This window comes from Hippopotamus amphibius, chromosome 9, assembly GCF_030028045.1.
Source record: "Hippopotamus amphibius kiboko isolate mHipAmp2 chromosome 9, mHipAmp2.hap2, whole genome shotgun sequence".
NCBI lineage: Eukaryota > Metazoa > Chordata > Mammalia > Artiodactyla > Hippopotamidae > Hippopotamus > Hippopotamus amphibius.
Window position 1 is genome coordinate 102,702,958 of NC_080194.1, and position 13,708 is coordinate 102,716,665.

The 13,708-nt window shown below is 41.4% G+C and overlaps 1 protein-coding gene across 3 annotated transcripts in view; it reads left to right on the top strand.

The window, feature by feature from the left end:
* Nucleotides 1–6,291: 6,291 nt before the first annotated feature.
* The window catches only part of LOC130861118 (acyl-coenzyme A synthetase ACSM1, mitochondrial), a 78,349-nt gene continuing 70,932 nt past the window's right edge, over nt 6,292–13,708 (top strand). Inside the window, exon 1 of one of the 3 annotated variants that reach the window (XM_057749688.1) lies at nt 6,292–6,372. In XM_057749688.1, the coding sequence (XP_057605671.1) occupies nt 6,304–6,372 (69 nt within the window). In that variant the 5' untranslated portion in view covers nt 6,292–6,303. The remainder of the gene's footprint in view (nt 6,373–13,708) is intronic. The other 2 variants (XM_057749690.1, XM_057749689.1) reach the window with 2 other exon arrangements.

Consider the following 13,708-nt stretch of genomic DNA (forward strand, 5'->3'; position numbering starts at 1 on the left):
CATCACCGTTCAGGTTGTGAAATGTCAGAAGGGGTGGTAATTATATCACATGATAACAGTTGGACTTTGTCTGAAGAGTAATGAACTCAGTCAACAATTTATTTTGAAATGATTACCTTTCCAGCCAAGTGATAAATGTATTAAAGGAGAATTTGAGAAATGTTTAGAAGAAGAATTCCCTCTTCTTGGAACTTGATAACTTAGTGACTAAATAAGGCAGATAGGGTTAAGGGCAAGGAGGAAAAGGAGGATGATGTCTAGATTTTTAATAATGTAAACTAGGGTAGGTGGTCATAAAACTTTCTGAGAGGAATAGATTTGGAGTCAGGAACACAGAATTCAATTGTGGTTGTGCTAATTTGTCTATGACATACTGAGGTTAGTATATATTTAGTAATCAGCTGGCTATTTAAGTTTGATCTCATGGGGGAAATAAAGATTTTAATGTGGTTAGGAAATTATTGAGAGAGAGAGAAACAGACAGAGACACAAGCAGAGACAGAGACAGAGCAACAGAGAGACAGAGATACTGAGAGAGACAGAGAGAAAAACAGAGAATAAATGGAATGGAATGGAATGAGAGGAACTCTTTGCTGTGGGTTAGTCCTTGGACAACAGTAATACTTTAAGAGGAAGAGAATCCTATGATCACTACTGAGAAAGAAGACTCAGAAAGGCAGAATGCAAAAACAGAAAGGTAGAATAGAGCAACGTAAGGGCTGATTAACATTGCTATTTAATATTAGCCACCCTTAAGTAAATATTCAGTCCACCAAGAGAGCCCATCTGCTTACAGAATGAGAGAGAGAGGGGAGGAGTGAGCAGAGCAGGGGCATTTGCTCAGAAGAGCAGGACTAGTTTCACAATCTAAGATCCAGCTTTCTGTTGAGTCATGACTTTTTTTCTCATTCATCTCTATCCACTCATGGATACCATTCTATCAACCAAGTGCCTCCATGGCCCAGGTACTCTGAAAAGAAGAGGGTCCTTGTGGAAGAGAAACAGAGAGCCCTGGGGCTGTGAGCTGGATATGAAACCTGTCCCACACTTGGTTTGGGAAGTCCAAATGTCCCAGCAAGCCACACAGAAGGTATAAGAGAATGTGATACTGTTACTGAGTCCAACCTCACTCTGCTCACCATCAGCCAAAGGTCAGGAGAGCAGGTGTTGAGGTAAGAAATACAACTTTATTCAGAAATCTGGTGGACTGAGAAGATGGCAGATTAATATCTCAGAAAAAAAAAAAACTTATTGGTGTGTGGATGCCAGTTTGTTTTATAAAATCAGAGAGGGAAGTAAAGTAAAAAGGCAAAATAGAGAGGGAGAGGTGGGGAGGAAGTAAAGAATAAAGGCCCAATAGTCTTGCAAAACATCTCCTGGGATGGCCAGCCTTGGGAGGAGATGTGTTAACTTCTTCTTTCTTGCATCCAATCACAGGTGGGTAGGCCCTGTGGCAGGCCATTATATAGGAGTATAATAACAAAAGCAACTGAAAGCAAAGGCTAGATTCAAAGAAACAGATCCAACATGGAGTCAAAATTAGCTCTTCCTTTTTACATTTCTCCACTGTCAATGTCCATCCCACAATCTTGTTGAGAAAAAGAGTGACAACTATTCTAACTGCTTTATCAGATGGATCTTTCTGGGAGTCTGTCATCAGTGCCAGTGTTCCAAGTGTTGAGATTTGTCTTCTTTTCTTCTTCCTTGTAAGTGTTTTCTTTACACCTATAGACTTAAGAAATACTCACTTCCTAAAATTTGAGAGTTATTGGGAATTTTGCGGCTTCAAGCCCTCATCTCAAGTTAAGGAATTTTGCATTTTTCTATGTATGGGAAGGTGCAAGATTCTGGGCTCACTGAAATCATTCCTTTGATATGCACCACAGCTATATGCAGCCTGTATCCTGTATTTTCATATCCTGAGTTTCCTCGGGGCTCACCATAAGAAGTGGCTGCAATCTGATAGCTACTGATGGCAGGTATTCTTCTCCTTCTTGAGTTACCTTAGGGTTCACTGGCTTACATTGGAGGGCTGCAATTGCCAATGTTTGATCCTCCCCTATGGTAAGGAATTGGACCAATATTTGGGAGACATTTCATGATCAAATTTTCTCCCATGGTGCTGGGGGCTCATCCCAGGCAGGCAAAAATTCTTGATACGTCATTTCAGGTGCTAATTTTCAGATTAGGCTCTATTGATAATTAAAGATTCTCTGCATGCTTTGTCCAATTATGATCCAGTAAATATTTACCTGTGTTGCTTCCTCCCATACCTAGAATAGAGGTAGGAGATAGATGGGCTCCAGGCTAGGCATTTACACCTGGCCTCCTATTCACACCTTCTGGGTTGAGAAGATGATGAGCTCCAGGCCAGACATTCATTACCAGCTCCCTGTTTACATTTCCTGGGGCAAGAGTCAACTGGGATGTGGACTACATATTTAGGACCAGATTCCTGTGTGTATTTTGAGATCTGCACCTTGATATAAGAAAGAGCAACAGGAATAGGGTAGAAAACTAGACATTTGGGCTCTTTTGTGACAGGGACAGAGAAGGGTTAAACCCTGTTAAAAGATCAAGAGGTCATATATTCCCCGTAGTTGGGACAAGGGAGACACTACACGTGCACAAAAGCCTTCATGGAGTCAAAAAGGCAGGGGATGCCAGACCATAGTAAGTCTTGCTATCTCCCTCCCAAAAGCCTTTGCAATGGGATCCATCTTGAATGAGAGGTGCATAAAAACTCACGGGAAGGTCCAGAGGCAAATTAACCAAGGGGTCAAAACACTATGATTGGCCAAGAGGAAGACAAAGACCCAAATGACCACCCCCTATAAAGGATTTAAACTCCCCAAAGGTGTGACTGTGGGGACTCTCTCAATGAGTTACCTGTGTGATTTTCCACATGTACTTTGCTTTTCCATTAATTTTTTTTCCTTTAAGAACATTTATTGAGATACAATTGGCATACAATAAAATGCATATATTTAAAGGGTACAATTTGATATTTTTTTTCTTATTAGTAATGTATATATGACAATCCCAATCTCCCAATTCATTACCCCCAAGCTCTGCCCCCAATGTGTCCCCCACTTGGTGCCCATATGTTTTTTCTCTACATCTGTGTCTATTTTTACCTTGTAAACCAGTTGATTTGTATCATTTTTCTATATTCCATTAACATTTTTACTTTTCTCTTTACCTTCTGCCTCCTCACCTGAATTCATTCTTGACAAGGCAGGCAAGAACTACAGACCCAGGCCCTAGCTCCTGGTCCCTGTGGTCCAGTGGTTAGGACTCCTGGTCTGGGAATGAAGATCTTGCTTCCATCTTCTGCTCACTGCTGCTTGCTTCAAGCTGCTGCTTACAGCTGCCTGCGTCCAAAATCAACACCAGCTCTTAAATGCCCTAGACCGGAAGTGACTTGTGTCACTTCCATCTGGACCCCATTGTCCAAAGTGGAATTTTAACTACAGAATAAGCTTAGAAATGAGAGAGATGTGCACATGGAATCTTTAGAGAATTCTACTGTCTCTACCATGTACCCATTGTTAGGATGAGAAAACTGAGGTACAAAGAGATGATAGACTCCCTCAGTGTCCCAGAGCTGGTAACTGGTAAAATCTAGACTGAAACCCAGACTGTCTTGCACCAGAGCCTTTCTTCTTGACCACAATGCTGGTGTGACAGTTCCACACAGAAGATATCCTGAGATCCAGAGAGTGTCTTGTGCACTCTTCCTCCTGTCCTCATTCTCTACTTTTCTGCTTGAGTAACTGGGTTTTTTGTACTTTGTGATCTTTAGCTTACTATATAGCCAGTTAAATTGTAACTGAGCAGGACCCAGTGGGGCCTTCCTGGGACAAGCCTTCTCCAAAATCCTCTGCCTTATCCTCTCTAAAGGATCTAAACAGTAGTATCTGATGCACATTTCCTTATTTGTCTTGCAGAGGTAAAACACCTCCACCTCTCCAACAAATAGAAGATGTTAACTACTTGAAGACCATGAGCCCATAGTGTCAGGAATCCTGGACCCTAAGGACTAATAATGTTAACTCCTGTGACACCACCCTGTTATCTCACCATCAGCAAATCAGAGAATTGTGCACAAGCTGATCACAGACACTGTGACATCCCTTTACTCATCTGGCTTTTAAAAGAACTTTGCTGAAAGCCTTTGGGAGCTCAGAGATTTGGAGGCATGAGCTACCTGTCTACTTGCTAGCCTTGAATAAACCTTTCTCTGTTTCAAACTCTGATATTTCAGTTTTTTTGGCCTCACTGTGTGTCAGACACACAAACTTGCATTAACAAATCAGCCCCACTTTCTTACTTGCTCCTCTCCACAAAATAAGAGTGTATCTTGAGCAAGAATTCACCATGAATGCATCATCCAGAAAGAGCAAAACCCACCCCTCATAAGTCAGGCTTGCCCTTCAGCCCTAGCAGGAGTGTTTCAGTTCTCTCCAGCAATCTTTGGTGATGGCTTTGAGCAGAAGTTATTTTCTCCCTGGTTCAATGGAGGTTGGGAGGGAAAGTTGGGCCAGGATACTAGACATTGACTATCCCCTAAAAACACCCCAAAATGGCTCTAGAAGAAAACTAACAGTAAAAGCCACTACTTCTGACAATCTGGATATGTTCAATGCAAAAATCAGTCCAGTGTTTGTATGCCTGGGCCAGGCACCCTGCAGACTTTACATTGTGCAAATGTTTCCAAGATCCTATGGAACAAATCTTATTAACAACTCCCCATTCCTCCACTTTTAAGATGAGAAGAGAAAAGTTAGAAGGGTCAAACGGTTTACCATTGAGGCAGAAGATATATGGGCTCCAGATTAGACACTTACAATTAGCCTCCTGTTTACATTTCCTGAGACAGAAGATAGATGGGATCCAGCCGAGACATTTAAAATCAACCTCCTGTTTACTCTCTGAAATGGAAGTAACAACAGAGAAATGGTAAATAGCCAGGCTTTGTGTCTTGTGGAAGCCTTAAGATAACAGTCATGGCAAGAACAAAACATGGCAAAACTTTCTTTGAGTAAAGATCAAGAGGTCATTGCTCGCACCCTCTGCCTTGGGGCAAGGGATACACTACACATGCACACAAATGTTCCTTCTTGGAGGTCAGGGGATGCCAGTCCATAATGAGTCTTGGTTTTCCCAGATGCCTTTGAGGTGAGAACTCTCTTTTCTGGGAGGTGCAAGCACAACTAGGGTGTGGGTCCTGAAACAAATTAGGCGGGGGTGGGAGGGGGAACAAGATGATTGGCCAGAAAAAAGACAAAGACCCAGAAAACCACTCCCTCATAAAGGATTTAAACTTCAAAGATGCGACTCTAGAGACTCTGAGTTCATCTGTGTGTCTTTCCACATGTACTTTGCTTTTCCAGTAAACTTTTAACTTTTTTACTTACCTTCTGCCTTCTCACCAGAATTCTTTCTTATCAAGGCAGGCAAGTACTGGGCACTTAGGCTGTAGCTGCTGGCCTCCATGGTCTAACAGTTAGGACTCCCGGACAGGGAACAAAGGTCTTGCTTTCCACTACTGCTTGCTGCTGCTTACTGCTAGCTACAGCTCACACTACTTTCATCATAAATCACCATAGGCCATCTTACAAGTGGTTGTGCCAGGATTTTAGCTCAAGACCTTGGGACTCCAAAGACCCTACATCTTGTTAGAACACCAAACTCTTTCCCTCAGAATCACAAGTTAATAAAAACAGCAAACATAGATTATGCCAAGCACTGTGCTATGTACATTTCATGAATTATTTCTTCTAATACTAACAATGATAACAACAGAGGGCATCATAGGAGATAGGTGCCACTGATAACATTCCCATGTCACAGATAAGGAAACTGAATTGTAGGAAAATGAGATCTACAAAGATCAAAGAGAGGGTAAGTGGCAGACCTGATGCTTAAACCCAAATCATTCTGCCTCCATGCATAGGCTTTAACTATTAGGCCATGTCACCTGGCTTCCTTTACATGAGAATATTGGAGACATCAGACTAGGAAAAGGTAGGTTAGCCACAGAGAACTTTTGAAAATGCTCCATTTGGCTTTATTTGTTCACTCACACCACAAGGCATCCCCAAAATAATTGGAGATTACTTTATATAATTTGTTTTTCTAACTGATTTTGTCCCATATGAGAGTTTGTGATTGCTTTCTGCCCTGTTACACATGAGCATATCCTCCCCCTCCTGAATCATTCCATTCCTAACAATTCTCCACCCCAACCGTGGCCTGGAACCAAGTTCTGTTGTGTGCACAGAGAGAACTGAACTGTTGATGAGAGAGAACTCAACCTGCAAGTTCCCCATCCAAGACCTAACCCAAGTGTTTGCTGGACAGTACCAGGTAAGATGGAAGTGAATGACAGCTTCTTGGGAGGGCTCTGTGTTTATATGTGTATGTGTATGTGTTTATCTGCTACAGGGCAGTAAATTATATACAGAACCTGAACATAAAATCTGAAGACTCAATTTCAAATTATGGCAATGCCACTTACAGACCTTGGGCAAGTTTTTTTTTTTTTTTTTTTTTAACTTCTCTGACACTGCATTTCCTTTACTGCAAAATGAGGATGGTGATATTCAGAGAGGGATCAATGGGGATATACATGTGGTATGCATAGAACCATGGCTGCCACATGGGTGGTGATTTAATGCTGGACAGCTTTGAATGTAGTGGGTGGTGGGAGGAGGGTGTTTAGGGGAGTAAAAAAGACCTAGAAGTTAAATACTGGAAAGAAGTCTCCATTGTGTAAATGTTTGTCCACATTATATAAGGTGAATGACTTTTATTTGTTGACTTAAAAACTATATATATGCACAATGTGAGGGTTCTGAGTTAAGTTTTATTTGTGGGAACATCAAGAGATTGTTAATTAAAGAAACCAGATATCTCAAGTTAAAGAATTTAGTGCTATTCTGTATATGGGAGGATGCAACAGACTCAGCTAACTGAAATCCTTCCTTTGATATGCACCTCAGCTATGTGGGCCAGTATCCTAACACACCCTGAGTTTTCTCAGGGCTCACCTCAGGAAGTAACTGCAGTATGATGGCTGCTGGTGGCAGGCATTCTTTTCAGCCCTGAGTCACCTTGGCTCACTCTGGAGGGCTGCAATCCTAGATGACTGTGACACCCTTTGTTTATTGACATGTCAGGAATGTTCCATTTCTCAGATATTCCATTCCATTTAAAAATATTCCATTTATCATATTAAAATATTTTAATTATCTAACCTGGAGGTGGTTAGCTTCAGAATTTGCTGGGAGTTAAGAGACACCTCAACATTTATTGAACCCTTATTCTGCATCAGACACAGTGCTGGCAAAGTGATTTTTATTGATTATCACACTAGTCCTTGTGGAAGCCACATAGTGGTTATTATTATTATGCCCTCAAGTTTACAGACAAGATCACTCAGCTCGTACCCAGCACAGCCAAACCTGGCTCTGTAACTATCGGAACCCCTATAACACATTAAGGATGTTGTCTCATAAAATAAATAACTTTTCCAGTCCAAATGCTTGTGAAATCAAAGCTCTGTCAAAAGAACTTGTCATGGGATTAAGGTCCATCTAATGACCTCATTTTAACTTAATTCCCCCTTTAAAGATTCTACCTCCAAAATACTGTCACATTTCATGGTCCAGAGGGTTAGTTTTACCTCATCCAATCTTGCTCTGTTGGCCCCATGACAGGCCAATGAAATGGAGACAAGGTGTTGAGGCAAGGAATACGACTTTATTTGCAAAGCCGGCAGACCAAGAAGATGGCAGACTTATGTCTGTCAAAAAAATCATCTTGCTGTGTTAGAATTCAGGTTCCTTTTACACTAAAAAGGGGGGGAGGTGTTACTGATTATTGCAGACTTGCTGGTGCCAGAATCTTTTGTTCTTGCAGCTGTCTACATAGGTCAGATCACAGTGTTCTTGTAAACCGCCAACAAGGCAAATGTTATTCTCTGTTCTGCAACTTTAAAGGTCAGAGATTTGAGAATGGGATATCCTGCATTTTTCAGGCTATAAAGTAACATTGTATATTTTAACAAAAGCAATAGAATACAAAGGTTAATGTAAAGCAAACAGATCTAACATGGAGTCCGATTTAGCTCTCCCTTGTAACAATCCCCAATGTCAATGTCCATTCCATAATCTTGTGGAATTAGGGGTGGCAATGTTTTAACTGCTCCATCAGATGGAACTCTCCAGAAGTGTCTGCCATCAGTGTCAGTGTTCCAAATGTTGAGATTTGTCTTTTTTTCCACTTTGGAAGTGTCTACTTTCCATCTGTAGGTTTAAAAATACAACCTAAAAGTTGAGAGTTATCAGGAATTTTGAGGGCTTCAAGCTCAGGAGGCTGCATCTCAAGTTAAGGATTTTAGCAGTTTTCTGTGTATGGGAAGATGCAAGGGTCTGGGCTCACTGAAATCATCATTTTTTGGGGGATATGTACCACAACTCTCTGGGGCCTGTATCCTGTACTTTTATATCCTGAATGTCCTCAGTGTTCACCAGCTCATGTTGAATGGTTGCAATTGCTGATGACTGATCCTCTCCCTTTGGCCAGGAATTTGACCAATATTTGGAAGACATTTTCAGGATTAAATTTTGTCCCATGGTTTTGGGAGGTTCATCTCACATCAGATGGAAATTCTTCACATGCCACTCCAGGTGCTAATCTCTGGATTAGGCCCTATTGATAATTAAAGATTCCCTCGATCCTCTATCTAGTTATGATCCAGGAGACATTTTCCCTTGTTACTTCTTCCCATACCTAGAATCACATCATTACAATTATTTTTATCTATTTCCCAAAGATCTTTAACCATAGAAGTTTTGTTGGTGGCCTATAAAATAGACAAGATGTAAGTAATGCAGCTAGTAACATTGACAAGGGCATAGTGCAGTAGGGAGACACCAAGCACAAACAATTTGGAAAAAAAGAACAAATTAGAACAATGATTATCATAGTACCAAGTTCACAGGAGAGCCAACTAGAAACACCAAATTCTGGCTGGATCAAGTAGAGAGAAAAAGATAAATGTTTCATCTTTATTTACTTAGGCACACCTTATCAACTTGTTGAAGGTCATAGCATAAACCCAAAGTCATAAAGTTATAAATCATATTTACCAGTTTACTTAGTCCCATTAATTCCCATTGGTCTGGATGAAATAATCAGGTTCTATTAGTAAGGGTAGCAGAAACTTATATTTGTTAAAAAGTTCCTTTCTGTCAATCTTCTTGAAAATCTTTCCTTTGTAAAAGCATCAGGACAACACTTAAAATAGCATGGTTAAAGATTTGAGTGCAATGCAGTTAGTAGGATACTTGGATATAACATTTTAGAATAACTAGTATTTTGATTCGTAACATATTGGACATATCAGATGTTAGGGATTCCATATAAATTTTGGAATATCTATAGAAACAATATTTACCCATACATCTATAACCTAAGGTTCATCTCCAATCACTTGACAATTTTTTTGAAGTAATTTAACATACCAAATAAACTAGCTTGACATTTCTCTCTGAGATGTCTCAGAGATGCTCTTTCGAAGTATCCCAGAGTCAGCTGGAGGCTAAAAAGCTTTAGTCAGATTTTGATGTTTGGGAAGTTTTTTAACAATATCAACCAGATTTTAAAACAGAACAGGATCATAAGTCACTGTGAAACAATACTTATTCATTTAACCATAGTCAAAAAATGATCAAAAGAAAACAAACATGGATCACCTAAGGGTACAAAAACACATACAATCTGTTATCAAAAAAGAGGCACTTCTAACAGATCAAATTCCAGTCTTGTATTAGCTTACTTAACAAAACCTATTTACTTAGTTAACTCCAATCTGAATTTAGTTAATCCTGACCATGTACAAAACTGTTTCACTATTATGTAATTCCATTTCTTATACCTTCTTAACTGAAAACACACGTTCTGCCATACTGAAATGTTTTATTATTTTAAGTAGCTTTAATTATGTATTTAAATTAGAATCCCTGATTCTAAAAAACCTCAATGTCTAGTGAAAGCCAAGAGACAATTAATAGTTACCAAAATCTGAAGTAACAATTTTAGATAATTTTTTTTAAAGTATGAACTTTAAATTTTATTTATTTATTTATTATTTTTGGGGGGGTACACCAAGTTCAATCATCTGCTTTTATACACATATCCCTGTATTCCCTCCCTCCCTTGACTCCCCCCCCCACCCTCCCTTGAGTCCCCCCCACCCTCCCCACCCCAGTCCTCTAAGGCATCTTCCATCCTCGAGTTGAACTCCCTTTGTTATACAACAACTTCCCACTGGCTATCTATTTTACAGTTGGTAGTATATATATGTCTGTGCTACTCTCTCACTTTGTCTCAGCTTTAGTTTGATTAATATGTGCCTCGGTGTGTTTCTCCTTGGGTTTACTCTGTATGGGACTCTCTGCACTTCTTGAACTTGGTTTACTCTTTCCTTTTCCATGTGGGGGAAGTTTTCCACCATAATCTCTTCAAATATTTTCTCAGAACTTTTCTTTTTTTCTTCTTCTTCTGGAACCCTATGATTCAAGTGTTGGTACATTTAATGTTATCCCCAAGGTCTCTGAGACTGTCTTCCATTCTTTCTATTATTTTTCTCTCTTTTTTCCTGATCTGTGGCAGTTATTTCCCACATATTGTCTTCCAACTCACTTACTTGTTCTTCTGCCTCAGTTATTCTGCTGTTTATACCATCTAGAGTATTTTTAATTTCAGTTACTGTGTTGTTCATTACTGTTTGTTTGCTCTTTGATTCTTATAGGTCCTTATTAAATGTTTCTTGTATTTTCTCTATTTTGTTTTTGAGATTTTGGACCATCTTTACTATCTGAATTCTTTTTCAGGCAATTTTCCAATTTCTTCTTCATTTATTTGGTCTTGTGGATTTTTATCTTGCTCCTTTTCCTGCAAGGTGTTTCTTTGCTTTCTCATTTGTGTCTAATTTATTGTATTTTCTGTCTCCTTTCCCTATCCTGCTTAGTAGAAATTCCTCTTATCTCTGTTCTGTTTGGCTTAAGTTGTCAAGCACTGAGGCTTGCTGGCCTTTGATTGGGGTTGGAGCTTGTTTTTTAGAATGAGAACTCTGGGGGAGCACTTGCTAATTAATAGTCCATGGGGTCAGGAGTTCTCTGGTGTTCCAATGCCCTGGACTCTGCTCTTCTGTCTCAGAAGTCCAGGTTTGGCCCCCAGCTGGGGCACCAAACCCTGGAAGCTGTACAGCATGGAGAAAAATGAGGTAGAAGGATATTAAAGAAAAAAAGGAAGAAATAGAGGAGGAAGGAAAGGGGAAGACAGATCCCCAAGACTGGTGGTAAAAGCAACTTTAATCAGTCAAAATCACACAAGGAGATGGTACACACTTGCACTTGCAGAAAGAGAAGAGGAAAAGAAACCAATGAGAAGAGAAAATGAGAGAGGAAATAAAGGATAGAAGTGAGTACTCATACCAATTATAAGCAAATCCACATACACATGTGTACAGTAAAAACTGAGCAAATACAGAAAACCAGAAACAAGATAAGCACACCAAAATGTTCTCTCATATTTCTAGGTTCTTTCCCTGCTGTGGAGAAGACTGTGGAGAGCTTAGACTGTGATCTGGTATTAGTCATGTGTATATTTGTCCCCATAGTCCCCAGTTGTCCTCTATGTCTGCAGTCTCTATTGTAGAAACACTCATCTAATCAGTTGATACCCAGATGCAGGTTCTTTCAAGCCTATTGTGGGCATTAAATTTCCTCCTCCTGTGGCTGTTTCTCTTTCTCTTCTTTGGTTCTGCAGACCTCAGGTATCAGTTTTGGTTTTGGTCCCTACTTTGCACATAGGTATCTCTCAGGAGTCAGTTCCCCACCCAGACAAGAGGGGGTGAAAGAGGGTGATTGGGGCTCACTTGCAACTTCAAGTCAGAGGTAGGGAGGGATATGGCAGTCTAACTGAAATCTGTGGGATTGCTTGCAGCAGCAGAGGTCAACATGACCCTGAAGTATGCTGTGCATTCTCCCAGTGAATTTGGTCTTGATCATGGGACCCTTGGTGTTGGTGGGCTTTCCCTGCTGCCAGGAGGGTGTGGCCAACAACTTGCTTACACACAGGATGCTTGGTGGCTGTGGGTGGGTGGGCTGTGGGCTGGCTCCACAGTGGTGGGGGCGTGGGAGTAGGGTGGCAGGCAGGTTAGCATGCACTTGGTGGGACCCAGCAGTGTGTAGAGCAGGCCGGGGCAGTTGGCTTTTCAATGCAGCAGCCCCCAGGCCAGTGGCACAGTGGCAGGGGTGGGGGAATGGGGTTAGCAGGCATGTGGGCAGGTGTTCAGGAGGACACAGTGGTTCATGGGGTAGGTGGAGGCACAGGACTGTGGGCTTTTCAAGCGAGCAGCAAGGAGTCATGCTGCTTCACCACTGCCTATGGGTTTGCAGAGAGGGATTTTCCTCCCAAACACTCTGAATCAAAAGTCCCCTGTCTCTCTGTCTGTCCCAGGTTTTCCCCCAAACTCCCTATCTTGCTGGTGCACTTGCTCCGCCAACCCCCCCCCCCCAAGCTTTTCTCATGCAGCCAGCACCAGATCTCTCCCTGGGGAATGTTCTCCAAAGCCCAAATCTCAGCACCCAGCCCCCACCTGTGTTTCGACTAAGCAGATTAGCTTCTCTGGCTGGGGAGTGCTGCCTGACACCTCTGTGCAGGGATCTCTCTGCTCTGCCCTCAGCAGACCTGCCATTGCTTTCTCTTCTGGGGGCTCCGAGGCTCCCCCTGTCTTTCCCCAGAGTGAGGGGCTCTCCTGTGTGTGGGAGCCTTCCCCCCTCACAGCTCCCTCCCAGAGAAGCTGGTCTTAGAATTATTTGCCTCTTTTTTTCCCTTCTTTCTTTTGTGCTACCCAATTACATGGAATTTCTCTTGCCTTTTTGGTGGTCTGAGGACTTCTGCCTGCATTCGGGAAGTGCTCTCCAGGAGCCACTCCCCAAGTGGATGTGTTTTTGATGTATTTGTGTGGAGGAAGGTGAACACCATGTCCCACTCCTCCCCCATCTTTTTCCAGTTCCTATCCTTGACTGTTTTAAGGATGATGTGGCAGTCATGTGAACACCTGGGTACAAAAGTAGCAACAGAGGCTGGTATTCTTGCTCTCAATGAGCTCATGCCTGTGGAGAGAGGGATGTGTTAGAAAAAACAGCAGGAGAATCAGGCTTTCAGAACTACACCTGCTAATAAACTTGCCTTGCAACCTTGGGAAAATTGGTGTCCCTCTTGGGATATTGGTCTACATCAGGGGTTTTAAGTTTAAATGTCAACAATTGCTGGATAGGTAGGTAACAGGGAAGAGCTAAATTGTATTCCATGCTGGATCTGTTTCTTTGACTTTAACATTTGATTTTTATTGCATTAATCATACAAAATGGCCTACCTCAGGGAACCCTACCCACCTGTGAAACTAACACATCCCTTCCCCAAGGCTGTTCATCACAGGAGATGTTTTGCAAGGCTGATAACACTTTTTACTTTGCTTCCCTGCCTCTCCCTGTCTGATTCTATAAAATAAACTGGCAGCCAAACCCCAATAAAATGGTTTTTAGGAGACACTACTCTGCCATCTTCTTGGTCTGCTGGCTTTTTGAATAAAGTTGTATTCCTTGCCTCAACACCTCATCTCTGATTC